Source organism: Eubalaena glacialis, chromosome 15 (genome assembly GCF_028564815.1).
Source record: "Eubalaena glacialis isolate mEubGla1 chromosome 15, mEubGla1.1.hap2.+ XY, whole genome shotgun sequence".
Lineage (NCBI taxonomy): Eukaryota > Metazoa > Chordata > Mammalia > Artiodactyla > Balaenidae > Eubalaena > Eubalaena glacialis.
This window is the reverse complement of record NC_083730.1, coordinates 43,527,812-43,554,006: the sequence shown is the minus strand read 5'-3', so window position 1 is coordinate 43,554,006 and position 26,195 is coordinate 43,527,812. Positions and strand designations below refer to the sequence as shown.

The 26,195-nt window shown below is 38.2% G+C and overlaps 1 protein-coding gene across 9 annotated transcripts in view; it reads left to right on the top strand.

Moving 5' to 3' along the window:
• The window catches only part of DTNA (dystrobrevin alpha), a 386,149-nt gene that overhangs the window by 322,385 nt on the left and 37,569 nt on the right, over positions 1–26,195 (top strand). For 7 of the 9 annotated variants that reach the window (XM_061170131.1, XM_061170130.1, XM_061170132.1 and 4 more), the window contains exons 11-12: positions 3,201–3,284; positions 25,421–25,508. In XM_061170131.1, the coding sequence (XP_061026114.1) occupies positions 3,201–3,284; positions 25,421–25,508 (172 nt within the window). Of the gene's footprint in view, positions 1–3,200; positions 3,285–4,635; positions 4,883–4,988; positions 5,079–12,382; positions 12,461–13,026; positions 13,120–25,420; positions 25,509–26,195 lie in introns of those variants that run through there. The other 2 variants (XM_061170129.1, XM_061170137.1) reach the window with 2 other exon arrangements.

The following is a 26,195-nucleotide window of genomic DNA, read 5'->3' as shown; positions in this document are numbered from 1 at the left end:
ACCAGGGGTAAAGAAATCTGGGAAGTGTCCCAAAGGACCAATCACTTGCAGAAAGCGAGCTCATATGAGCTGTTCTCCTAAAGTCTTGACTTACTTCCCCATAGCCAGGGACGATCACTTAGTTGCTTGCGAATGAACAAAACGTAAGTGAGAGTAGGTCTGGGCTCTCTGAGCTTGGCCACAGAGTCACTGTCTACCAGCCCCCTTAGGGGTTCCCCCCCCAAGAGAACAGCGTTCAATCTGAGCTGATGGGTGTGGGGAAGGTAGGGAGAGGACGGGGGTAAACAGCCTGGCTCTAAGAGCTTTGCAGCAAAACGGAGTTAGGATGGGGCCTCCCACTTGGAGACAGAATTAAGAACCGAGGCCAGGGACTTCCCTGGTGGCGCAGTGGTTAAGAATCCATCTGCCAATGCAGGGAACATGGGTTTGAGCCCTGGTCCGGGAAGATCCCACCTGCTGTGGAGCAAATAAACAGCCAAAAATAAATAAATTTAAAAAAAAAAAAATGAGAAAGAAGTGAGGCCATGCCACACAATTTGGGTTCCATGGAGAGTTTCAGGATTCCCCTAAAATTCTACACGAAATGTGCCTTTTTCTGCTAAAAGTTGCACGTTTAACCAGATTCTTAAAATAGTCCTTGACTCAGAACACTGATCTGTACTCACGGATAATATATTTTTCCAGGGTGAATGTCAGTTTTAAAAGACAAATTATACAAAATATTTAATTGTTGAAATAACACGCAAGAAATTCCGGATGCAGAGTGGCCAATCTCTATTAGAACAGATTTTTTACTATTTTTTAGCTTTAGACATTTTTCTATTTGTTATTCTGATGTTATTGCCCTGAACGGATATTTATGTTCCTTTCTTTTTTTTTTTTTTTTTGGATGGGAATATCTAAGACTTCTAATCTTAAAGTATGCTGTTCATTTAGCTCTTCGAAATTATCATAGGCACATAAAAGCCACTTAAGTAGTGGCATTTTGGTGTTTTGGCATTTGTTCTTAGCTCTTATATTGCTTGTAAATGTTACCATGATTAACTGTCTCTATTCTATTCAATTTTTTGCTGCCTAAAGAGATACTTGGTAAGTCAATAGTCTTTAGTGTGCTGATAAAGACTTATAAGTGGTTATGAGACACAAAACAGGTGAGAGATATGAGGCTAGTTTAAAACTAGTTCTGCCTTTAAGCTGAGCACTTTCAGTTTATGAAAAGAATGCCAGTTTTATAAAAATGTCCTTTGCAAACATCTGTCCAGAAAGAAAACTTTGCACTAGGCCTCTGTGACTTTATCTTCTGGAGCTATTTCTTTTTCATAAGACTAAATATGTTTAAAATTCCCAATGTGACCTATTTATTAGATAAGGTAACTTGCCATTTGATTGTGGAGGAAATAGGTCCCTTTGAAAACTGCTCTTTGGTGCCAAGGTTAGCCATTCTGTGTCCCAAGTTCAACATTTTCGTGATGAACGTTAAATGTGAAGCCATTTACTAAGGAACTGCAATTTCGGCTTTGCGGTGACCAGGTTCAATAGAGTAAATATACCAGACTAGTTAAAAAGCATTCCAAATCCACTTGTTTTCTCATTTCCTAGAGATAGAGCAAGAGGGGAACATTAATAAAAAGACAAAAGAAAACCAGAAATGTTGTCAAGTTGATTTTTTCCACTTTTTTCAAAGTTAAAATGAAGATATTTCATTCTGCCTACTGTTTTAAAATCTGATACACCTAACTTTTCAAAATTCAAAGAGCACATTTGTTTAAAATTAGCATCCTTCTTATAAAGTGAAAGTGTCCTGCTCAAAGCAGAATTAGCTTTAAACTAGTCTCATGTATCACGCACATCCTAGATAAGTAATATAAAACACTAAGCTAGTTTTCAGAACTTCGGCTAACATGTTTAGAGTAGATTAAATACTGAACCTGCTATTTTGACCTCACCCAACAAAGAATGTGTCTTTAAAAAATCTGAGAACACAGTTTAGCATCAGGTACTGAGAACCAAAAGTGTCAATGAATTTTTGCATGTAGTGCTGACATTTTATAACCTGCCTTGCATCGTGTCTATTCCCATAAATACATTGGGACAAGCAAGTCTACCTTTTTTGCGGAATCTCTTCATTGTAGAATCCAAACTAACTCTGGTTTCCTAAGATAAAAATTAAACTTTTACAACCTTTGGGTGTTAGTCAAGTCGACACAAATAGATTCTATAGGCTACTGTATTCATGTTTCATCTTCAAAAAATTCTGTACTGTCAAACTCATATATAGAATTATAGTGAAACTAAAATTTCCTGACTCAGAATGCTGCCCTGCCCCATCATCCATCTTCTGAACTCTAAATTCCACCTCATTGTACCGCAGAACATCTTACAGTGAACCTAAAATAAGACCTAAAAACAGCTTGGAGATGAGATGGGGATCTTAGCTCTATCATTTACCTGAACTAAGACATCAGTTATAGGAATGAAAATTGAGACAGTGGAGGACAGACATGATGCAGTTGGTGTTTAAGGTCGTGGACAATTCCGGGGAATATTGAACCCTATTTTCCTTCTCTAATCATATGAAAAAAAGTGAAGTTTTTGGGATGCCTTGCACTATATGTCCTATCATATAGATCATCCAGATAACAGAAAGTCAGTAAATCCCTGTGGTGCTTAATTACATCTTCACTTAGAGCAAAGAGTGAAGAAGGCATGATACGATTTTGCAGCTAGGTCCTTACAGGCCCGGGTATCCTGGAAGAGGGCCATCGTCATGGGGAACACAGGAAGTTTCCAAAGCCTCAGGAATCTTCCTCTTTCCAAGAGGATGTAGATTCTGATTATCATCAAGTTTTCTGAGCTTATCTCTTTAGACGTTAGTAGGCTGCCTCAAAATCCTCATTCTATCTGAGAATATGACTCAATGAAACACCAAGGCTCAAAGCTCATGAATAAACATTCCTGTGGTTTCCGGAGATCTTCCCCGCAATGCTTAAACAGACATTCTATCTTCTCAAGGAAATGTAACTTCCCAAAACACTTCAAGAATTGAATTGGAAAATGTAAAATTCTGTGTTGATCCTGGGTAAGATAAGAACTCTGATCTTACCAGCTCCTTTCCTTGAGAGATTGGATAGTTTTCAACTTGTGACTTTTATTTGTTTTAACTTTCCATCCATTTTCCATTTAACTGTACTTCGTTTTAGGCCACCCAGACCTGTAACCAGCATGAATGACAGCATGTTCTCCCACTCTGTCCCCTCCTCAGGAAGTCCTTTTATTACCAGGAGGTAAGTTCCAACCGTATTATAAAATAAACCTTCTCTTTGGTAATGAGCCTTGATTTTGTGGCAAGAAAAATATTCTCGTTTAAGCCAAATGTGGAAGATTACTGTTAGAAACTAGTTTGTAAATATCTGTCACAAGTTGTTAATTTCATTCATTTGGATGAGTTTGAAGAGGGCTAGGATGGCTTTGGGAACGAATGTCACTTCTAGAAACTTGCATTTACAATCTATCCACAGTAAGAATGCAGGGTATATTTAAGTTTTACTACTGACACACATGCATTCTGGCTCATTGAGAAAGTCACGTTTATAGCACTTGGAATGGCCCATTTAAGCCGGGGAATTGGAATTTCAAGACGGGGAATTACGATGGACATTCTGAAACATCTCATAATATAAATCTCCAGATATAAAAGAATCTTCTTCTTAGTGAACTCTAGAGTTCCTGAGGCTAGAGGCTCAAGACCAAATTTGGAAATATAGTTTCTACATAAGTAATTCATGGATAAGAACAAGAACTTTAAAGAAAAGAGGGTGGATGCGTGTCTCATCTTTTTGCACAAAGATCCACTGCCCTGTAAGCAAACAGGTGAAGCAGATACTTCTCCTAAAACTAGCACAATGAATAGGCAGGGGTCAAGAGGTACTCCAAGTCATTTGATCAAATATCACAAATAAAGCACCAGAGAATTATTTTAAGGAATACATGGAGAAGGCTCACAGGAAGGCAGAAACAAAGGTAAGGACAATTGGAGTGAGTAATTGAATGTAAGATTTCAAATACCTTTCAGTAGGAAACAAATGGCCTCATGTTTCAAAAACAAACATAATCAATCTTTCCCCCAAAGAGTTGCTGAGGTACCGATTTCCCTGTAATATTCTGGTACGTTCTAGTGAAGATTTGCAGACAGTGAGACTCAGAACACTCCTGATTTTTTCTCCGAGTTCCTGGATTTGTCCATCAGCAGGAACCTGAGATGAAGGTGTTCCCCATAATTGTCATCAGCGGAATAAACAGAATGCGGTGTTTCCCACTATAAATTAAGCAAGTCTGTCGCAAATAGAAATGGGAAGGCAATTGAACTGCATAACATCCACAGTGAAATCCTATGGTTGAAGCCCAGTATATTCCTCTTAGCACTCCTTTTCAGAACCACCAGCAGATTAAACCACATTTTCTAAAACAAAATCATAAACTGTAAAGTCTATAAGAAACATGGGCCTGTGCCTCTATCTTGGGACGATCTGGCGTGATGTTAACAAAGATATGCTTTTATTAGGAAGCTCTGCATTCTGCAGATGTCAAGCAGAGATAGACCCCATCCTTACTGAAGGTCATTTTATATCATTTCAGCTTGGACGGTGCTTTATGATGGATGCGTCTAGATGGATAACATGGCTTCTTCTACTCTAAAATATTCCTATAATATTTTGAGCTGTTCTGGTTCCTCCAGGGTGCATGGTACCCCAAAATATGATCATTTCCCTTTCTTCCCATTTTCAGTCCTTCTGGAATGTTCCCTCTGAACCTCAAGCACGTTGTTTAAAGTTTGCAGTTCTTCCTGTCGTCACGGAGGTTGGCCTCTGGTTTCTGTTTTAAGGGTGCCGTTCAATAAAGCTGTGTACACTGAACGTCTTTCCTCTCTGAGTGGGCCTTGCTCTGTCCATGGGAGGTTTTAATGGGGTCTCATTGTTTGCATCCCTCAGGTTACCTGAGGGGATAAGTGCATCCAGCCCTGTGGCTGAGGAGCATTCGCTCATAAAGCTGTATGTGAGTCAGCTTGACCACAGCGCACGGTCAGTATCCCAGCCCTGAAGCACTGATCGTAGTAGTAGTTCCATAGCTAGACCGCTAGTCCTACTTCATCACTAAAATCCTCTTGTAGTACGCTTTGGTGGAGATACAGGTCTTCTGGGGTTTCATGAGATTCCATTGAGAATTTCCAACTTGAGCTGCACTGCTCAGCTCTTTTTCTCTTTTCCACTTTTCCACTTGTTTTATTGATTTTATGTCTTCATGCCAGTATGTATGAGATGAGTAAATGTGAAGAGTACCATGCTGGATCTCCTTCTCTGGACGATTCTCTGCTTTGGTACAGTTTGCAAGACCCCAGATGGTGATTCCTTAGACTCTTGTATTAAAGAGCATCTTGGAATGATTTTAGCACTAACTGGGTGAGATCAGGACAACATCACATGGTTGGACCATATTACAGTAAAAAACTTGAGGACTTACATCTTTCTGTCCTCCTGGGCTTGGGCCATTTTCCCCCAGGTAGGGCAGTCTGATTCCTATTAAAGTAGCAATTTCAAAACCGATTTCATGCTCTTAGTGTTTAATTTCTATCAGTTGATAATGCTGGTGGTGATCCCCTGTTTATTTCTTAGCCATGTCCATACGCTAAGGTTGATGGAAACCATCATGCCAAATGTAGGCATAAGTTAAAGGCCCTAATCTTCCTACAGTTGGAACTTAACTAAAGAAATAGGACCTAGAGCTCTGCCCTCACTCCTACCCCACCCCAACTGCCCCTGTTAAAATCAGATAAAAACTAAAACCTAAACAAGCCAAGAGTGGTGCTGGTCAGTGTTGAGGCTGTATTAAAAAAGTAAGGAAGTTTGCCATGCAGATACTTTATTTAGCCTGAGTTTTTGGTGTTTGGTATTGTGACAGATCTTACAAAGATAAAGCAGAATGGGGATGAATTGAAATCACTACTCCAGAATCCTCGCTACAAACTCCTGGCATTCCTCACCTGGAGTCCTTTGCAGGCATACACTTTGATCTTCAAAAGGCACTAGGGCCTATCTTTGAAGTCTTTTGACATCCTGGTAACCTAACTCACACAGATTTATGAGGGTATACTACCACCATCTGCCCCATCCCCTGTTCTGATATCCGTTTCTAGCTATATCCTTGAGTCAATTTTCCCTTAACTTAAAAGAGGGAATTCTCAAAGGCACTCTCTCTTAACCCTTTGAAGTCTTCGTGTGTGTGTGTGTGTGTGTGTGTGTGTGTGTGTGTGTGTGTGTGTGTATACTCAATGCTGATTAGCAGTTAGGCACAGTATGGGTCAAATGACACAATTCATGGACTAATTCACTTCATTCATTTTTTTGATCATAACTATATCCCTAAACCTAGATTGTTTTCTTATAAATGCATGAATTTATAGGAAAAGAACAACTAGATCAATGGAAATTTATCATCACCACTAGGAAAAGAACGCCAATATATGATGTATGATTGGGCAGCCAACATTAAGCTTATGAAAGATAGCCAGCCATTATGGCAAATATTATTGCAAGAGCTGACCACAAAGCCCTTCTCCCCCTCACTGCCCACAGCATTATGCCTTTGAGTTTCTGCTGTTGGCATCAGTCCCCCTTTGTAAAATCGTAATTATCTTGCCAAAATCCTCACCTCGTTTATGTGAGAGAGCTAACCAGTCCTTTCCATTTGGAAAATGTTTCATTAGTTATGGCTATTATGGCCATTTCTTCATTAGCTACAATAAGGACATTCTAAAAATTTGAATGGCTAGATAATTTTACCTCCAGTTTTAGAAACTTCTCTTAAAGATTTTACAGATATTTTTATAAATGCAACCTCTAAAGTCTTAACCACTCACAAAAAGAATCACTTTGGCTATTATATCTAGCCAGAACTGATCACTCTCCCAAATATTAGAACATTGCTTATGATTCATAGAGTGTGTTGAACACAATCTAATATGCTATTTTCTGGTTTATCTGAAAAGCATTTGGTTAATTACTAATATTGTATTAGGTCCAGGGGTGCATATGGGGAAGATACCCTGCCTTCCCCACGCACTTTCCAAATCCTGATTCTTCCCAATAGAACAACCTTTGTGAGTTATTTTTATTGGTTAACTGGTTGGTCAGTTGGTTGATTTGTTTGGGTTTTCAACCACAGAAAGGCTAATTCATGTGTCTTTTTCAGTTTTTTCAAATACTTTTCTTTCCCAAAGAGTCTTTACCTAATAACCCAGATTTTTAATCTGACATATAATGTTCAAACTAAATTTTAAACATTTGTGTTTTGGTAATCAAAAGTGAATAGAAATAAAATTGAGGTACTGAATTCAGACTTTGCTTCTGAAAATCAGTTTTCTCCATGCTCAATATTTTCTAAGATTAAAGCCCATCCCTTTTCAGTCAGGAAAGAAGGTAAATTTATAAATCAGCATCATAAAATAGATGCATTTATAAATCAACCTCAACTGAAGATTTCTTCATTCTTTTCACACTTTCTGGGAATGTTGTATGAAATTTGAAATAAACACTCTCTGCAAGTAATTATTTATTCCATGTAGCCCCAGAGCTCCACTAATATGCTAGATTTTTTTCAAACCTGTATTAAACTGGTGTTCGCACTCAACTCTATTTCCTATACTAAAATGTTAGTGTATAATTTAATCTGCCGTCACCTCTTCTTCACTTTGATAACCTTTATTCTCTTACTAGAGTTGCTTTAGTTGCTGTCTGTGTGTGCTCTGTACCCAGCAAACTTTTCTAGAGCATCTCTTGGCAAAAACACAATTGATACAGCTTGATACTATCTGGGGGACAACATAGTAAATGTAGTGAATCAAATATGACCTAAGAATTATTATTTCTTCCACAGTACCTGCTTAAGAAGGTTTGACTTTCATGCCAGCCTGAATTGATGACAACTCATTTTCCCACTGAGACACTAAGCTATTTTTTAATGCTTGTTTGCTGATTTGTGTGTGGCAGATATTTTATGTTTCAGATCAAAGATGTTGAAAGCTAGAAAACGAAAGGGGAAAAAGATTTTTTCAAGAAATTATCTCTTGGTAAAACTGACTTGTGGACTCCTTTTTTTTTTAAAACTAATTTGTTTAAATTAGTTTGATGACCTTGGTATAGATTGTGTTAATTACAGTGAGAAGCAAAATGTTATTCCCAATTGACAGTCAGCTAAGGAGGGAGCCAAGTTTACAAGTCATTCTTCACAAGCCCAAACACCAACAAGTTTATCAATCATTTAAGAATCAATAAAAAAGTAAATCTCTCTTCTTAATTTGCCATGGTTCAAATATCATTTTCCGTTTAACCACTGTGATGATAATTATGCCACATTACATAATTTGTTTATATTACATTGTTGCTCTATGCAGGACTTTTATTTAAATCCTTTTATTTTCGTGTTCAATAAAAGAAAAAAATATTTGGCCAGAGCTAATATAATAACACAGCATAAGCAGAAGTGGTTTTTAAAACTATATGGCAGGTTTAAGCAAAAATCCAGGGAGCATTTGTGTGTGATTTTGTTACCTTAGAGTACCCCCAAAATGTTTGCACTTAAGCAAAATCCTGGCATCCGTTGTCATCCTCCAAAGCTAAAGGGTGAATTTAAATAAATAAATATGAAATATTTTGAAATTGTTCTAATCTTCCAGAACGCATTATGCCAGTGTGTGTGTGTGTGTGTGTGTGTGTGTGTATGAAAATTTTTGGAAGAAGTCCATTTATCTTTACATATGCTCTTTTCCAGAGTATAAAAAGGAATTGGTGAGAAAATAAGAGAATTTTTTTTTAGAAAAGAATAATCTAAAGGAATATTTCCAGCCTCTTTTCTTTCAGCAGAACACATGAAATTCAAATTTCACCTTGTCATACCCTCCAGGGTATGATTGTCACCACACCCAATAATGAAAATATGTGTGCTGAAGGAGGTGTTTATACATTGGCAGGACCTGGTGAAAAGAAAATAACGACAATAAGAAAAAGAGACGTGTATACACACAATTTTAGGGATGGTAGCGTTGCTTCTCCTTGGGACTCAGATTAGAAAAGATTTATCACCCACAGTCAAGAGGAGCCCCAGGTAGTTACCAGTTTCCAAGGTTAAAAGGAGGAATGCATTTAAATTTGAAGATGGGGCATGCAGAAGATGGAGAAGTTTCCAGAGCTAGAGCTGCAGGAAAGCCATTGGCACGTTTGGATGCACTGACATGCTGGAAGCAATCACTTCTTGATAAGGCCCTAGGTTCCAGTCTTGCCTGATCCCAAAGCCCACAATGAAGTGGAAATATCACCAAACTTCTCCAAGCAAACTGCCAGAGCTACAAAATGAAAGTTTAAACATCTGAATTATTCTATAAAATATCGTGAGGGTACCTTGCCTTGAAGAGATTATCATAAATTACCTGATGTCACTACCTTTGCAACAACTCAGGAGAAAGTTTTTTTCACTTTGCTTCCCTTCTTCAAGCTCCTTGGGAGCTGCAGAAGAAATTCTGGTGAAGATACTTCATGTGAACAGTCTTTATAGACCCAAGTTTTAAGTGAAACCTGCCTCCTGGTCTGCTCTCTAAGTTCTTGATCCATTTCATTTAGAAAGAGTGCTTTTTTTTTTTTTCTTGTTTTCATCATGCACTTGGCTTCCTCTATACATGGTCATGTTTTCTGCTTCCCAGAAATAAATGATTAGGAGGAGAATTCAAGGCTAGTTCTTGGTAGTACAGAAACTATGTGGACACTGAGTACCAAAAGTCAGAAATACTCTTGGCACTAGATGCTAACAGCTTTAGCAAAATGAGGTAAATGGTTTATTTCCACAAACTCATAAATGCAGAGAATATCATCCCCATATATTCCAAGAACTGGTTTTCCCAAGGATGCATATGGGAAAGGAAAGGAACATGAAAGGATTTAAATGATGCCTTCGAACCAGCACTGGCAAGGGCCAAGGCAAAGAAAATGACAACGAAAGGACAAGACGTGTATATGGAGACATCTGCTCATCCCTTTGTGGAAAGAAGGGACTTGGAAAGAGCAGGGGAGATAGGCAAGTGGCGTAGAGGAAGGAGAGAGGGACCCAGAGAATTGGAGAGAAAGAAAGAATGAGCCACCAAAGGAAAATCTGGGCAACTGCTCACTTCCTGCTACCAACCCTTCACCATGCTGATGTCAGCAGGGCTCCTCCAGTGCTCATTAGTAAGTGGTGGGACACACTTCTGCAGCTTTACTGACACATCACCTTTCTCCCATAAGACGTCACCAGAGTAACTTATAACAAGCATATCCTTGTGGTTGATCCTCCCGTGTTTCTTTTTTTTTTCTTCTTGCACATTCATCATCAGAGGTTGTAACTGTATAATTATTAGGCCTTTGATTTAAGGAAATGACACAATTTCTGGGATTCAAGGGGAAAAGTAGCGTATGTAACAAGGCAGAGAAATGGTTTCATTTGGAGGGAAGAATTCTTAATATTTCACACAGTGTTTTGAGTGGTTTTACAGGGATCTGAAATCAATTATATAGTGGGTAGATCTAGCTTGTATTATCAAAAAAAAAGTTGGGGGAAGTGATTGGGCAGCAGTGAGACTGTAGTTACTGGATAATGAGCTGTACTTCAGGAGACAAGGTTTGGAATGCTGTCTTGGTGGGATGGTGGGAAAACATCAACTCCAATGGCTTAAGATGCTTATTTGCTCCTGATGGGCAGGTTTCATAGTCTTTGAAGGTGCAGATGAATATGCTTTAAAAAAAAAATTAACTTCGTCAGGAAAGCAAATTCTCCTAGAACATTAATTTCATTTTTAAAGTCAATTTTGTTTGTATGCAGTTGTACTTTTTGAGTAATAGGTGCATTCCTGAAAAGCTGAGTTAAGTCATAATATTCAACAAACATTAATGCCTACTCTATACTAGATGTTTTCTTTATAGATCAAATTTGATTTTAAATTTACCAGAAGCCTCACTATTTAAGGAATCTAGTAGTATATACTATTATAAAGTATATACTAAAACAAGAATTCCAATTATACTATGCATAATTATAAACAAGAATTATAAAACAAGAATTATAAAACAAGAATTTTATAAAGCAAGAATTCTAATTATACTGTGCATAATTCTAATGTGATATTCATTTATAAGTTGCTATATTTTGTACTTTGTGCTTTACTACAAAGTGGTACTTTGTAGTAAAACCTTAAAACTTTTAAAGTTTTTAAGATTTTTAACTGCTTTATTAACCATTCTTATATAGATTTATAACTTCTTGAAAAGTTATGGAAGTTGGTGGTAAAAATCTAATAATTTCAATGCAAGTAATTAAAAACTTGGTATTCAAACAAAGTCAGACACTTAATTTTTGTATTCTCCATGAAGGGAGAAAGGGATAGTTTTAAGTACACCAGTGCTGCAGGGCAAATTTTTAACCTACAAAAGAACAAACTCTCTTTAAGCACCTTACAAGTACAGTTATAATACTAAGAATCAATATCATATTTCCCAATGAACATGCCTATTCATTATAGTTATAAGTTCATTTATATTATATAAATTTTGGGTGCCTTTGGCTTGGCCACACTTTATTATTATTTATATTTCTATTTTCCTTTAATAAAACTACATTAAACTTTTAAAATTTTCATTAAAATTGCCAATTAAAGTGAGTGTTCTTCCTAATAAATCTAAAATGATAAGAATTTGCCTATTGATTGGACTCTTCTTCACCAGTTATAGACACAAGGAGTATGAATATATGTTTATAAGGCTCAAAGGTTTATTTCTCTGTTTCTCTGAAAGTTTTCTTCGCAGCTACACAGCCAAGGTCAGGTGACTTGTGCCTAAAGTAGCAAAACACTTTTAATATGACACCAATCTCTAGGTAATTTTCAATTCTCTGTTCAACACAGAAAGTAGGAGAATAGAGGGCAGGCTGGAGAAATAAGCTTCTTGTGTGGGATCTGAAGGCTGACAGGACTTAGTGAACTATTGGACTGTGTACAGGATAGTCTGTCATGAATGCTGAATGAATTGTCATTGTGTCTGGGCATATGCAATCTATTTGTTTAGCAAATAGCAGAGGTCAAATCTGGGATCATAGTGGCTTGTGTAATTGTAATTGTGGTTCTCAGGCCAGGTTGCTACTCCTAGTTCAACTATGTGGAAATCTGAAAACATCTTGAACATTTCAAAGTAATGAAAGAGCTGTCCAAATGGAGCTTGGAAGTAGTCTTGGGAGTTTCTGTTGCCAGTTTCTATTCTTGAATGCATTGCCGAGTTTACGCTCTTCTTGGCTTTCCCATCTTATTAACCAGCTCTCCTCCCAAGGACAGTGAAGTCGAGCAGAGCAAACTGCTGGCTAGGGCTGCTCCAGCTTTGCTGAAGGGCAAAGGGTAAGTTAAAGCCAGAGTGTGCTGGAACCCTGAATTAACTAAACTAAAAATGCTGATTTCTTGTGTCAAAGATGCTTTGTGTTTGAAAGACCATCTTTGATTTAGTCAAAGCAGCTCTGTTATAACCCCATTAACAACATCAAGTAGTTATTTTGAGTAGACACATCTGTGTTGTTAAACTTCGCTTTCCCTGATTTCCTTTTCTTTTTTTAAAATGACTAAGCTTCAGATTTGATTTTCCAAAGGATAATCTTTGCTTGCAACCTATTTCAGTGTATTTACTGTACAAATGAATTTCTTGACCTTAGTGGTTTGAAGAATGCAATTCTGTTTTCTTAAAAGTTACTTGACCTAAGTGGAAATCTATTTTTAAAGAGAGTGAAATGGCATTGTGAATTTCATTGCTTGGATTTTGCTTGTGTTTTTTCATAGAACATCGCTTAGTTTTCCTTTACTTGCTTGGTTTTCTAGATGCCTTTTCTACCACAAACTCACTCCTACCTGCCCTGCTTATTTCTGTCCACCTGTCCTAACAACACCCTTTCTTTCCTCCTGCCCTGTTTCAGGATACAGTACAGTCTGAATGTGGCAGACAGGCTAGCTGATGAACATGTTCTCATCGGGTTGTATGTCAACATGCTCCGGAACAACCCATCATGGTTAGTGCAGGTTTGGCTGCTTGACTGTCCTGCAAGAGGGGAACAGTCTGATCTCTTGACAAGCAGTCTCAGCAAGGGGCAAAGTCACTGGATGCCAGAGGTGTCACTAAAGCATTTTTTTAACTGATCCAATTAAAATGTCTTGTGATATTACTTTGGACACTGCCCATTAATGTACCATAGAATTCACATTTTTGTTTATATCTTAGCTAAAGGGACAACTTGTGTAAGCGGGTGCTGTGCTAAATATTAGCATCTAGGGAGATGCAAGACTCTGGGTCCCACCGGTCAGTTCTGTGTTACATGTGCCATGTCAAATTACTACATGATGGTGATGCAGGAATTTGTCTTATTCCAAGGACTTGTGTGTTTCTACTGATTTGGAGAACAATCCTCCATTCCCTTAAGATAGAAGTGAAGAAGAGGAAAAGTGATAGGATGGGATTATACCATGGAAATCATTTTGTCAACAATGATAACAGGGGGAGAAATTGTCTTTCAACTCTTCTCTTACAAATGTTTCAGGGTAGCCATCCTGATACCGTCTACTTTCAAGTCCCACAGTATTCAAAGCTTACTTTCCAATGTGTTAAATGTGTGAATTCAGATAGCCTTATGTAATAGAATAAAGGCATTCCTAGAGTTTTTCCCTTTCTATTTTAGTTGTGACATAGGAGATTCCTCCCATTGGTTCAAGTTAGTTAATAATAAATATACATTTTTAATTTGAATGAAAATAAATGCACAAACTGTATAATTATCACGTTTCATCCTAGTTTAGACAACTGTTTTACAAACATGTTTAGCAAACCAGCTCCTTAGAAATATTCGATTTTACTTAATAACCCTAATACATTTTCTCTGAACTAAGAGCCTATGGATTTTTTGCCGTTATAACTATTAAGTGAGCCAATGGGTTAAATTGCCTTTAAAATTGGTCCCCTTTCCTCTACTGTGTCACAGAAAGCATCCCTCAAACATTTGGCATTCATCACCCTCACCACTTGGTATTGTTAACCACTTCTTTGTTTCTAGAACTTTCCTCCCTTGATGCCTTAGAACTATTTTTTGCAAGATTAGTACATGAGATGACTTTAGGTGATACACTGATGAACATTTATTTGTTTTAATAGGTATATATTTATCTTAATTTGTATTTTTTAAAATATATGTATATAACCAGTGTACTGGTTTAATTTTATACTATATGCTACTCTTTCAGGAGATAAAAATGCACTCTTCAGCTAAGCCCATCTCTTTGTTCAAATTTTCCCAGCTTGTAGATCAAACAGTTCTTCTTTCTTACATCTCAGCCTCTCAAAACTACAAGTGGAGTGATGGTTTCATCTTATTCCCAATGAATTTGGTTCCCCAATGTTATATGGTAGCTGAAACAATAGAACTAAATACTAAATGAACACCCCCCCAAAATTTGTGTTGGTAATCTTCAAAGCAGGATATAGTCGATAAAGATTCAATCATGTCTGAATGCAATGGTGTGATCTCACACCCTGTCCTCTCCTGTCCTTTGGAGTGTGTGTCCAAAATCTAGCACACTCTGGTTTTTTCCACCACTCTTCTTTGACCTTTTCTTAATTAAAGTTGTAACAGAGAAATCTCCAAAGAGGAAAGCGCAGAGTTTGTCACTCCCAGCCCTTTTCCCTCCTCAAGTGGTTAATCATATTGACTTGATGGTCACTTAAGACCGTAAAACTGTCTCAGTAGAGACACCTTACATCGACTTGATGAAAGATAAATGTGACTTGTATTTTGAAAACAAAGCAGAATTTAAGACTGATCAATGAAGCTGACTCGGTTTTAAAAGCTACTGCCCTCCATAATTCTCATCACTTTTTTCCATCCTTAAAAAATTCCAACTTCTCTTTTCTCATTTTGTTCCTTCCCTTTCCTTTCTGTTTAATTAGATCCTAACCATTCCCCACACCTGCCAGGATTCTGTAAGTGATGCAGTGATGTCTCCCCTCCTTTATCATCATTATAGCTCTGATGCTTAACCGTCATTCAACTATGGTGAGATCTATAATGGTAGTAATCACAAGAGCCACCATTTTTTAAAGCATTTGCCTCATGATAAGCACTGTGTTTAAAACTTTATTTACATAATTTCCCCTGGTCCTTAGATAAGCCGGTAAATACTCTCATCCCCATTTTATCGATCAGTAAAGGTATCAGTTTAGAGAGTTTACATGACTCTCCCACAGGCACATAGCTACTACACAGTGGGGCTGGGATTTCAACTTTTATCTACCTGATCCCAAGCTCATAACCACTGTGATACATTGCATCTTATAAAACCTACATAAATGCATGCCCTCCAGAAAGCTCTTCTGGACATTCCACAACTGCATCCACCACACCTCTATTTACTGAAATTGCATATCCCATTATAGTATTTGTATTTCATTTTAACAAATATTTTAAGCACATACTAGTAATAGAAATAGTGGTTGTTCATAAATTACCAATTATGTATTTAGTTCTGTGCCTTGTGATTTCTCATTTTAGTTGTAAGCTTCAAAAAGACAAAAATTCTCTTCAGCCTCTTGGACCTCATCACAGAAGCCAGAATATGAATAATAAATTTTACATTTATGAAGTGCTTCAAAAATGACAAAGCCCTTTCCCACACATTATTTAATCTGCTTGTCAAAGCCCTGTAGGTTTGGATATTATTATTGCCATTTCACTGATAAGAAAATGCCGGTTACAAGTTATTAAGTGACTTATCCAAGGTCACCTGCCAGCAAGGTCTTCTGATATTGAGTCTCATCTGTTTTCCACCTCATACCTCGGCCTTCCTGTCTGTGCACCCTTCATGAGATGGTCTATAAAGAGGAATCTAATAGTTGTTCTTGATTGAAAGATGTGTTTTTGTGAGTATTCATATATGCTCCTAATTCACTCGGTGTGGGAGCCTTCTCCCCTATATCAACTGCTTAGCACAATGGGAAACTGACTCATCTGTAAATAGTCTGCTGCTAAATTAAAGATATTCTTATGTGCCCTTGCTGGTTCTGATGTCAGATAAGCCAAATAAATAAACTGTAGATCAAGGGAGAAATCCTACTGTCTTCCTAACTCCTAAGTGAAGTTTTAAAAGCCTTAATGGTTTTCAAGCACCTTCTTCATTGGGGGAGGAGGGGTCTCAGAGTTATACAGTGAGGGCTTTTTCTGGCCTCTCTTAAAGCTTATCAGGTGCCCAGGCTTGCTAGTGGTTTATAGGACAGATGGTGGCAGGCAGACCAAAGGAGGTTGCAAACCAGCCCAGAACTTCCAACTCTAACCATAATTTTAAGCCTTGATACTTACCAGTTAGAAGCTTCTGGCACGTTTCTCTCAACTCTGAAAAGGCCCCTTGTGTAAGGGAGGGAAGCAGTACAGTGAAAGGGTACAGTCTATACTTTGACGTCATGATCGATTGCTGTCACTTTGTTAGACCCCTGATCTCATATAATTAGGTTGATATCTGTCCTGCTTATGTTTTTCTCAAGTACAAGAAATTGGACATTTTGACGCCTGTTTCCGGGTTTCACATATGAGGTCTAAGTTGTTACTTGCTCACTTGCTTCCTTTAATAGAGTCCTATGGCACTTAGTTCACAGCCCAGACCCATCACCGGGGCTGCAAGCCTGTGTGTGATCTAGCCCTTGCCTACCCCTCTCCCAGACCCAGCCCTCATGGGGTTCTCCCACTCAACCACAATATTTAGTCACATCAGCTTTTCATCAGTTCCTAAAAAAAAATTCCTAAAACTGCCTCAAAGACCATGATACTAGTTCTTCCCCTATGCCTAGAACATTTTTCCCCATTTTCCTCCTGCCCTTTCCTTCCACACACACATGAACTGGCTCCTTCTCTGGCTTCCAGACTCTGATTAAAGGCACCTTCCTACTCAGGTAGGTCTCCCATATTAGTCTGATCATGGGATACTATTTATTTCATTCTTGTCATAACTGTTATCATTGGTTCCTTGGTTGGTTGGTTCACTCCTACCTTCCTCTTACGGGGCAGACCTTCTCGGACTTGTTTACCACCATCTCTCTGGCACCTGGCACAGTGCCTGGCACACAGTAAGTGCCCAATAAATGCCCATTGATGTTGGAGAATATTGATAGTGCTACAGATATAAAATTCCCTCTCACCCTAAACAAAATTGTTAGGAGTCCTCAGAAAATCTTTTTTACTAGAAAAATACTTTTTGCTATTAAAAAAGTAACCTATTATAAATTAGCCCTGAAATTGAACATTTAGTGTAAGAGTATAAAATAGGTGAAAAAGTAAAGTATTAAACTTGACGTAGGTAGAAGTGATAAATGTGGATAAAGACGAGCAGCAGCAATTCACTGATGCAACAAAAGCAACTAATAAGGGGCAAAAAAAAAAAACTAAAAGTGATGTTGGGCAAAAAAATTTTTTTTTAATTTTTTAATGTTCTCCAACCTTTTCCACTTTGTATTAGTTCACTATGGCTACTGTAACAAAATACAACAGACTGCATGGCTTGAACAACAGAAGTTTATTTTCTCACAGTTCTGGAGGCTAGAAGTCTAAGACCATGGAGCCTGCAGGGCTGTTTCTGCTGAGGCCTCTCTCCTTGGCCTGCAGATGGCTGCCTTCTTGCTATGTCCTCACATGGCGTTTTCTCTGTGCACATACATCCTTGGTGTCTCTTCCTCTTCTCATAAGGACACCAGTCATATTGGATTAGGCCCCCACCCTTATGACCTCATTTAACCTTAATTACCTCTTTAAATTCCCATCTCCAAACACAGCCACATTCTAAGGCACTGGGGATTAGGGCTTCAACACATGAATGTGAGGAGAGACAATTCAGTCCATAGCATGCTTCTACACTGAATCCACTGAATTGTATGCCTTTAATATTTTTAATGTGTAGGCTAAGATTTGACTGACTCTTTTCAGTAAATGTTGTGATTTTGAAAAGTATAAGTTTATTGCAAGCTGCAGAAAGGAAAAAGAAATTATTATCCACACATATTGAAAAGTGTCTTCTTTTATGAGTTTTCATTTCCTTGTTAACACTACTCCTTTTCTTCTGTAAAATGTTCAGGACCTTCAGTTATAGAACTAGACTTCTGAGAAAAACATTTCCTTAGAATCCTAAAAATGTAAACCTTCTGAAGAATGTCACACCACCAATGCACGTATTTGCATGAGCTGCACTGTACTCACAGAGGTTTTCTCAGCATGATCAATCAGATGATAAATTGATTGTAAGATGAGTTCATTTCCCTGTTATAGATTCTAATATATTTTAAGTTCCCATGGAAAATGAGAGTGACACTACAATCTGATGAGGTTATTGATGTAAATTAACTAGCGTGGTACTGGGAACATGGGAATAATTCATTGTTAGTTCCTCACTTAATTTTGAATCGAGTGAAAGGCACATAATAAGTTAGATTTTAAATCCCATTTTGGAAAACCTGTCCATTGTAATATGGTAGAAATAAACTGATAGCTCATGGATGTGCATCAATATTGAGTTGATGAACTTCAGAGTATGCTTTCTCCAAATGTGCTAACATAAAGAATTCAGAATGGGACATGGTCTCATATGTTGCTTGATAAAGTGTACAAAAGGGACCTTTTGATTAAAAATTCATGGCAGTATGCAACTTTGTACGAGTAGCAAGGAGAAATAAGAGAAGACTATCACTGTTAAGCTAACTCCTTCCTTTGTTTAGGAAATCAGAGATACAAAGACCACCTATTGCTTATGTAAAATCCTGCATTGATTCAACTAAACTGTTTTTCTTCTTTTTGATATAACCCAGAATACTGGCTGGTAACCAATCACATTTTCTTGAGCAAAAAGGTAATTTATAGATAAGGAAGTGATGGAGCAAAAATGGTCATACCAAACAATATTACCTGCTTTTTATAGGTAAGAGTGAAAAAGAATACTCCCATCGAGTCTTACCATGTACCCTGGCACTGCTGTAAACACTTCACATGGCAATCCTCCCAATAAGCCATGTAGTAAATTACCACTGTATACCTGTTTTATAGGTGAGGAAATTGAGGCACAGAGAGGTTAAGTGATTTTCCCAGAGTCACACAGCTAGTGAGAGGGCTAGGGTTTGCATCCAGAAATGATCCAGCCAACCTCCCACCCACTCTTGCATAACACCGCTACCAGTAGGAGCTTACCTCTTTCAGACACCATCTGCTTTCCTAATCTTTAAAACAACAGCAAAAGGTGAGCCAAAAGAGAATTTGCCATTACAGGGGGTGGGAAAGATCTACTGTTGATAAATATGAATGAGTATAATGACATTTCTATGAACTTTAACAACTATACAAAGCAGATAAGGAATCTGTATGCAGCCATAGAATGTATCTTGATTTTAACTCTGCCAAATGTAAATAATTTGTTGGATTTTGGATGGCATGGCTAGTGTTAAAATACAGTATTTCATTGTATTCTTATGATTTTCCCAAAGTGCTGAGGATGCAGGCAGAGCCAAACAGGATATAGAAGAGTTGGGCCAAAGACCATGACATTGCAAGCCTAAGTGAGCCAACCTTTATTTGTTCTTTTGTCCAACTAATTCTTGGGTAGTTCCTGCTATGTTCTAAGCACTGTGCCAAACACTCAAGTTCCAAGGGTGAAGAGATTGAACCGTTCTGTCCTCAAAGAAGTTACAGTTTAGTGAAGGATAAAGACAAGTGAAAAGGGCAATTAAAATGCAAGGAGAAGAATGCAACATCATTTATAAAGTAGTCTTGCTTTTTTTTTTTTTTTTTTAGCAATAGAGATGCAGACATAGAGAATGGACTTGTGGACATGGGGGGAAGGGGAGGTGGGATGAACTGGGAGATTAGGATTGACATATATACACTGCCATGTGTAAAATAGAAAGCTAGTGGGAACCTGCTGTATAGCCCAGGGAGCTCAGCTCAGTGCTCTGTGGTGACCTAGATGGGTGGGAATTGGCGGGGGGAGAGGTCCAAGAGGGAGGCTATATATGTATACATATAGCTGATTCGTTTTGTTGTACAGCAGAAACGTAACACAACATTGTAAAGCAACTATACCCCAATTTTAAAAAAAGCAAAGAGATAACAGCTATAACAAGGGCAGCAAAGTGCAGAGGGCTATAGAATATATAAGGAGCAATGGACCTGAATTTGGAGGTCGGACATGAGGGCAGGAAATGGAAGCCAAAGGCAATACCAGAATGAAGAGGAATTAGCCAAGCAGAAGTGGGTGGAGGAGACAGAGAGACCATTCAGGACAGAGAGAATATGGTTCATGTGAGGAACTTAAGTGTGTTAAGGCCATGGGGGTAAAGGATGAAGCTAGACTATGCAGGACCTTATAAGTCTTATTTAGGAATTTGAAAAATGAGAACCTATTAAGAATTTTATGCATAAGAATGTTACAGCCAACTTCACTTTTAAAAGATCGATGACTTGAGGACAGGAAATGAATTGGAGGAAAGAATAACTCTCAAATCAGAGTGACCTTTGAGAGGACTTTACAGTCATTCAGGATGAGATGACGGTGGCCTGGGTCACATTGGTGACAGCTGGAATGGAAGGAAATGGAGGAATTTGTGAATTTGTAGAGGTAGAAGGCATGGCCTTGGTGGACGATTGTAACATAGTGGGTTATCAAAGTCAGGGTCTTGATAAAGGAGTTTGAAGGCACCTCTATAGAGAAGCCATTGTTACGGTAAGTTGTTTTATTATTATTATTATCCATGAAGATTCCTATGGCATTTTGCTCTCAACCAACTGTGAAAGACAGGAAATACCCTGAGAAAGTCATCCTCCACTTAAGTAATAACTAATAATGCCTTCTCAGGCAGTAATCCTCCTAATAGCTATTTGCATTTTAATAAAAGAGTAGTGACACTTAATGACCTTAAAAAGTAATCTCTAAAGTTCCTGTCACCATTCAGACAAATGGAAAAAATATTAAGGAAAAATGAAGAAGTATTTCTGGTGCCCTTTAGATCACATTATTATTTGTGTGTTTGTTTGTTTTCTTTTATTTAAACATAGGTGAATCTCTTCATGACTCAAGTGTAGACAAATACATTTTTTTTACATTTATTCTGATTTTTTTTTCTTTTTTTCTTTTTTTTTTTGGCCGCACAGCTTGTAGGATTTTAGTTCCCCAACGAGGGATTGAACCCGGGCCCTCGGCAGTAAGAGCACGGAGTCCTAACCCCTGGACTGCCAGGGAAACAAGTCTGCAGAAAAACCAGAGAGATGTGAACAAACCTTGAGTTCCCAGAAATCCCTGCTAAATCACAATTTAGGAAGCCCTAGCTCAGCTGGGGCCACTTGAGTTTCCTAGATGCCATTTTGAAATCACTAGCAACAGACGCTGGCCATGTATTTAAGGCAGAAAGTGGAGAGCTTTCAATGTAATAGATTTCCCCATTCTGAAATGCAGTCTACACAGCAGCCCCTTTTTAATTCATCACGGTCTTGTAACAAGATTACTGATTATAAAGTCTGGGAATGAATAGGCAGGGATGGAGACAATGTTGGAATTGGTATTTCTTTAATGATTTAGGGAATTATTGGCCATTCATTTTCGACTATTTGTAATTGAAGTCTTGAAATAATGGAATTTATTAGGGGAACGCCTCATTCACCCTTGTATAATGCGAACGTACTGAAATGGCACATGTGGACTTATAAATCGTTTGTGTGCACAAAGGGGCAATACATCACCCCTCATTCACTCGGTGCTGGAGGAAGGAGAGGCAGGGGAGTATGAGTTATAGCTTACTAGATGAAACCCCATAACTTCCCTTCTTTCATTTCCAGGAGGCTTTTTTTTAATATAACCTTCATATTATTTATACTTGCTGGTCATTCATGATAAAAGGCACTTTTATCATGAGGTTTTTTATCAAGGTTTTTTTTTTTATTATTTATTTATCAAAACACTCACAAATGTTTTTGACAAAGTCACTTTCAGGCATTCAAATAGATCATCGTCCTGGGCTTGGAGCTTTGGGCCTTGTTGTCTACACAAACTGTGTTGAGTTAGGCCTATGGTCTCTAATACACCAGCCAGAAAATGACCAATGTGTTAAAATCAAATTGAATTATTTCTTTTGGGGTGGTTTTATGTTTAAAGTAAGGGCAGCGTAAACTTTCACTTTCTCATTGAAGCTGTAACAAGAAATTCAGATTTTTGTTTTTTGGTTTTTTTTTTGTTTTTTTGGCTGTGTTGGGTCTTCGTTTCTGTGCGAGGGCTTTCTCTAGTTGTGGCAAGCGGGAGCCACTCTTCATCGCGGTGCGCGGGCCTCTCACTATAGCGGCCTCTCTTGTTGCGGAACACAGGCTCCAGACGCGCAGGCTCAGTAGTTGTGGTTCACAGGCCTAGTTGCTCCGCGGGATGTGGGATCTTCCCAGACCAGGGCTCGAACCCGTGTCCTCTGCATTAGCAGGCAGATTCTCAACCACTGCACCACCAGAAAAGCCCCTCAGTTATTATTTTTAACCACTGCAGAGGTCAGACGTGTTTTATAACACATCTGCTTTTCTTTTTATTTATGTATTTATTTATTTATTTATTTTTGGCTGTGTTGGGTCTTCATTGCTGCGCTCGGGCTCTCTCTAGTTGTGGTGAGCGGGGGCTACTCTTCGTTGCGGTACGCGGGTTTCTCATTGCAGTGGCTTCTCGTTGCGGAGCACGGGCTCTAGGCGCGCAGGCTCAGTAGTTGTGGCACACAGGCTTAGTTGTTCTGCGGCATGTGGGATCTTCCCGGACCAAGGCTCAAACCCGTGTCCGCTGCATCGGCAAGCGGATTCTTAACCATTGCGCCACCAGGGAAGTCCCAACACATCTGCTTTAAACATCTGTTTTTAAAGCATCCGTTGTCCAGAACTAATTCGGCCTTTTGCTAGTAAAAGTAGTTTCTTATTCCAACTTTAAACTTTTATGCTGGTTGAAATCTCAATCCACTGGGATTAACACTACACATACGTGAGCCCTGAATCCTAGAATATCTGTCTTAAGGGAATTTGTGTGAAAATATCACAATGCTATATGGATATGAAAGATGATGTCTTTTATGGCTTACATTTGGGGTTCATTTCATGTGTTTAACCTTTCCATTTTATTTTCAAGATCTTCTAGATCCTTGCTACTCAGAGTGTTGTCCTTGGACCAGCAATACCTACGTATCTTGAGAGTTTATTGGAAATGCAGATTCTGGGGTCCCATCCTACCCCACCACCCCCCACTCCAGAATCAGAGACTGCATTTTCACAAGATCCCTACGTGATATGTATACACACTAAAGTTTGAGAAGGCCTGCTCTAGATAGCTGTTGGATGGTAGATGACATTTTGAAGGAGCCAAGAATCATTAATGAATCCGAACAGGTTACTTAAGAGGCAAAATAATAATAAAATTGTATTACCTAATATTTTTGAGCATTTAATGTGTTCTAGGCATCATACCAGCTTGATGTTTTTTACATGCATTGTCTCATTTGGGCAGCAGGAAAGTGAAGACTCTTTTTCTGAGGATGAAGAAGTGACTTGGTAAATGGAGAAATTCAGGAATATTCTAGGTAGGATACGGTAACTTAGAGAAAAGGGCTAAATCTAGTGGAAGAATTCAGGATAAGAACAGGTATAGTTTACATATGTGAGGAATATAGACTAGCGCATAGATAAGGGAAACAGGAATATCTTCCAAATGACCAGAAAAAAATGTTACAGTAACGGATTCCACCAAGCAGAGAAGAGCTACTTGGAAGTGACATAGCTAATATGCTGAAAGCGCATAATGATTTTCATTCATCTTCTCACTTTAGAACAAAGGTTGAAAGACTATGTTGCATGTTTACTGTTTATGTAAGTGTACAAATAAATAATATAAATGTATATTACTTTATATGGATCCAGGTCTTTTCGGTGGATAATTTTTACAACCTTAACACTGGCATAGAATTGTGTCATTTTTAATGTATAACCATGAGTATTAATTTTTTTCTTTAAGGAACAGGCTTAAATATAAGCCAGTGGAGGAGAATATAAGTATATTTGGGGATTGAGAGGAACTGGTTTCTAATCTTGATCCTGGCCTGATACTCACCATAATAACTGATAAACTAAACTATGACCAACTAGTCTATTAACAGGATTAGTGTTACTGGTATGTTTCACAGAATTTTTTTTTTAGTGGCACCCAAAACTTAGTCTTATGTGAAGGGCTTTCTGAAATATCAACTCTCTAGGAGAGTTGAAAATGCTTCTATTTGCATGAGTTTTTTTAAGGGATCAGACTATTCTTATTCTAATAGGAAGAATTTTTATCAATTTATAGGAGATACTAAATGATTCCCATTCATGTCATTAGAAGCCACTACCATAAGTAAATATAAAATGTCAAGTTACCTGGGTAGTAGTATTGTAGATGAGAATTATATTCATTATGTATTGCTGCATAACAAATTACCCAAAAGCTCAGCAGCTTAAAACAACAAACACAGTGGGTGAGGAATCCATGTTTGGCTCAGGATTTTCTCGAGGTTGTAATCAAGCTGTGGGTGAGCTGTGATCTCATCTAAAGGCTCTACCGAAGGGGATCCAGTCACATGGTTACTGGCCGGCTTCAGTTCCTCCTCATGTGGGCCTTTCCACAGAGCCACCTGTGACATGGCATCCAGCTTCCCACAGGGCAAGCAATCCAGAAGGGCTCGAGAGAGAGAAAACATGCCCAAGACAGAAGCCAGGGTCTTTTTATAACCTAATCTTGGAAGTTACCTTCCATTACTTCTGCCACATTCTATTCATTAGAATTAAGTCTGTAAGTCCAGCCATATTACAATAAATGAAGAGGATTACACACTTGAGTGTGAATACCAGGAGTGGGGGATGACTGGAGGCTGACCACAATTGGTTTCTTCTTCCTTCTTGCTTTCATATTGTCTAACATGTTGGTTTCAGACATGTATTACTTTGTCATAAGGAAATTAAATTGTTAAAGGCAATACAACTCAATTAAAGAGAAAGTATTCTTTCATCAGAAATGTTGATCAGAAAAGTCACTCCTCTTTGGAGCTTTCTTTGTAAGACAGGATTTATTAAGGACCTTCCTGGCCACATATTAGATCGTATCATGAATCCAAGTCTGATGTCATTAACCTAACAGGATTTTGTATAGCTCTCAAATTTTTTGCGCTGAAAATTGAAATAGCCAACCCACTCCAGGTGGTAGTATGAATATTTCCATCTTTCTCGGTTGCCTGACTGACTCTTGCTCTGTTCTCAATAGTATGCTTGAGAGCTCCACCCGGCTTGATGAAGAGCACCGGCTGATCGCCAGATACGCGGCAAGACTGGCAGCAGAGTCCACTTCGTCTGTAAGTACTCTGAATGAGAGGATGTCACGTTGATTGTTACCCTAATAGCTGATGCCACAACAGCAGAGCTGAGTAGTTGCTACTGTGCCGTCTGCAAGACCTAAAAACGATCTGGCCTTCCACTGCTTCCATTTTCACTTTCCAGCTATCATTCTGGTCTAGCATGAATCAGAGCTCGAGGTATTCCTGTTACAATAGTGCTGAACCAGACCAATACCCAATTTCTCTGGATAATTCCTAATCAATTAATATAAAGAACAAGCAATGATTCAAATCCACAACTGGCTCAGATAAGTTTCTACTCTTATCAATATATCAAGAAATATATATCAAAAGTTGTTTCTACTTTTCTCAATATAGCAAGAAAGAGAAAATTATGTCATAAAATCAAAAGAAAACTCTGCATCACATGTCAAAGTTCCCATATGCCAGACTTAGCTATAGAAGACCATTTAGGATATAAAATATAGGACCTCACACTTCTTCATTAGCAACACAAATCGTTTCTTTGTTAAAAGAAATGCTAATTAAAAATGATAGAAAAGCTTTATGAAAGCCAAACCTTTACCAAGTTTAAACCTTTCCCTATGGTTAGTTTTCTAGAAATGAAAAATCAGGCTGAGTTTCACCATGTCTTTGGGCTTAGGCAATGGGTGTTATTTTTTAAAGCTTGGCATTCTTTGGTAG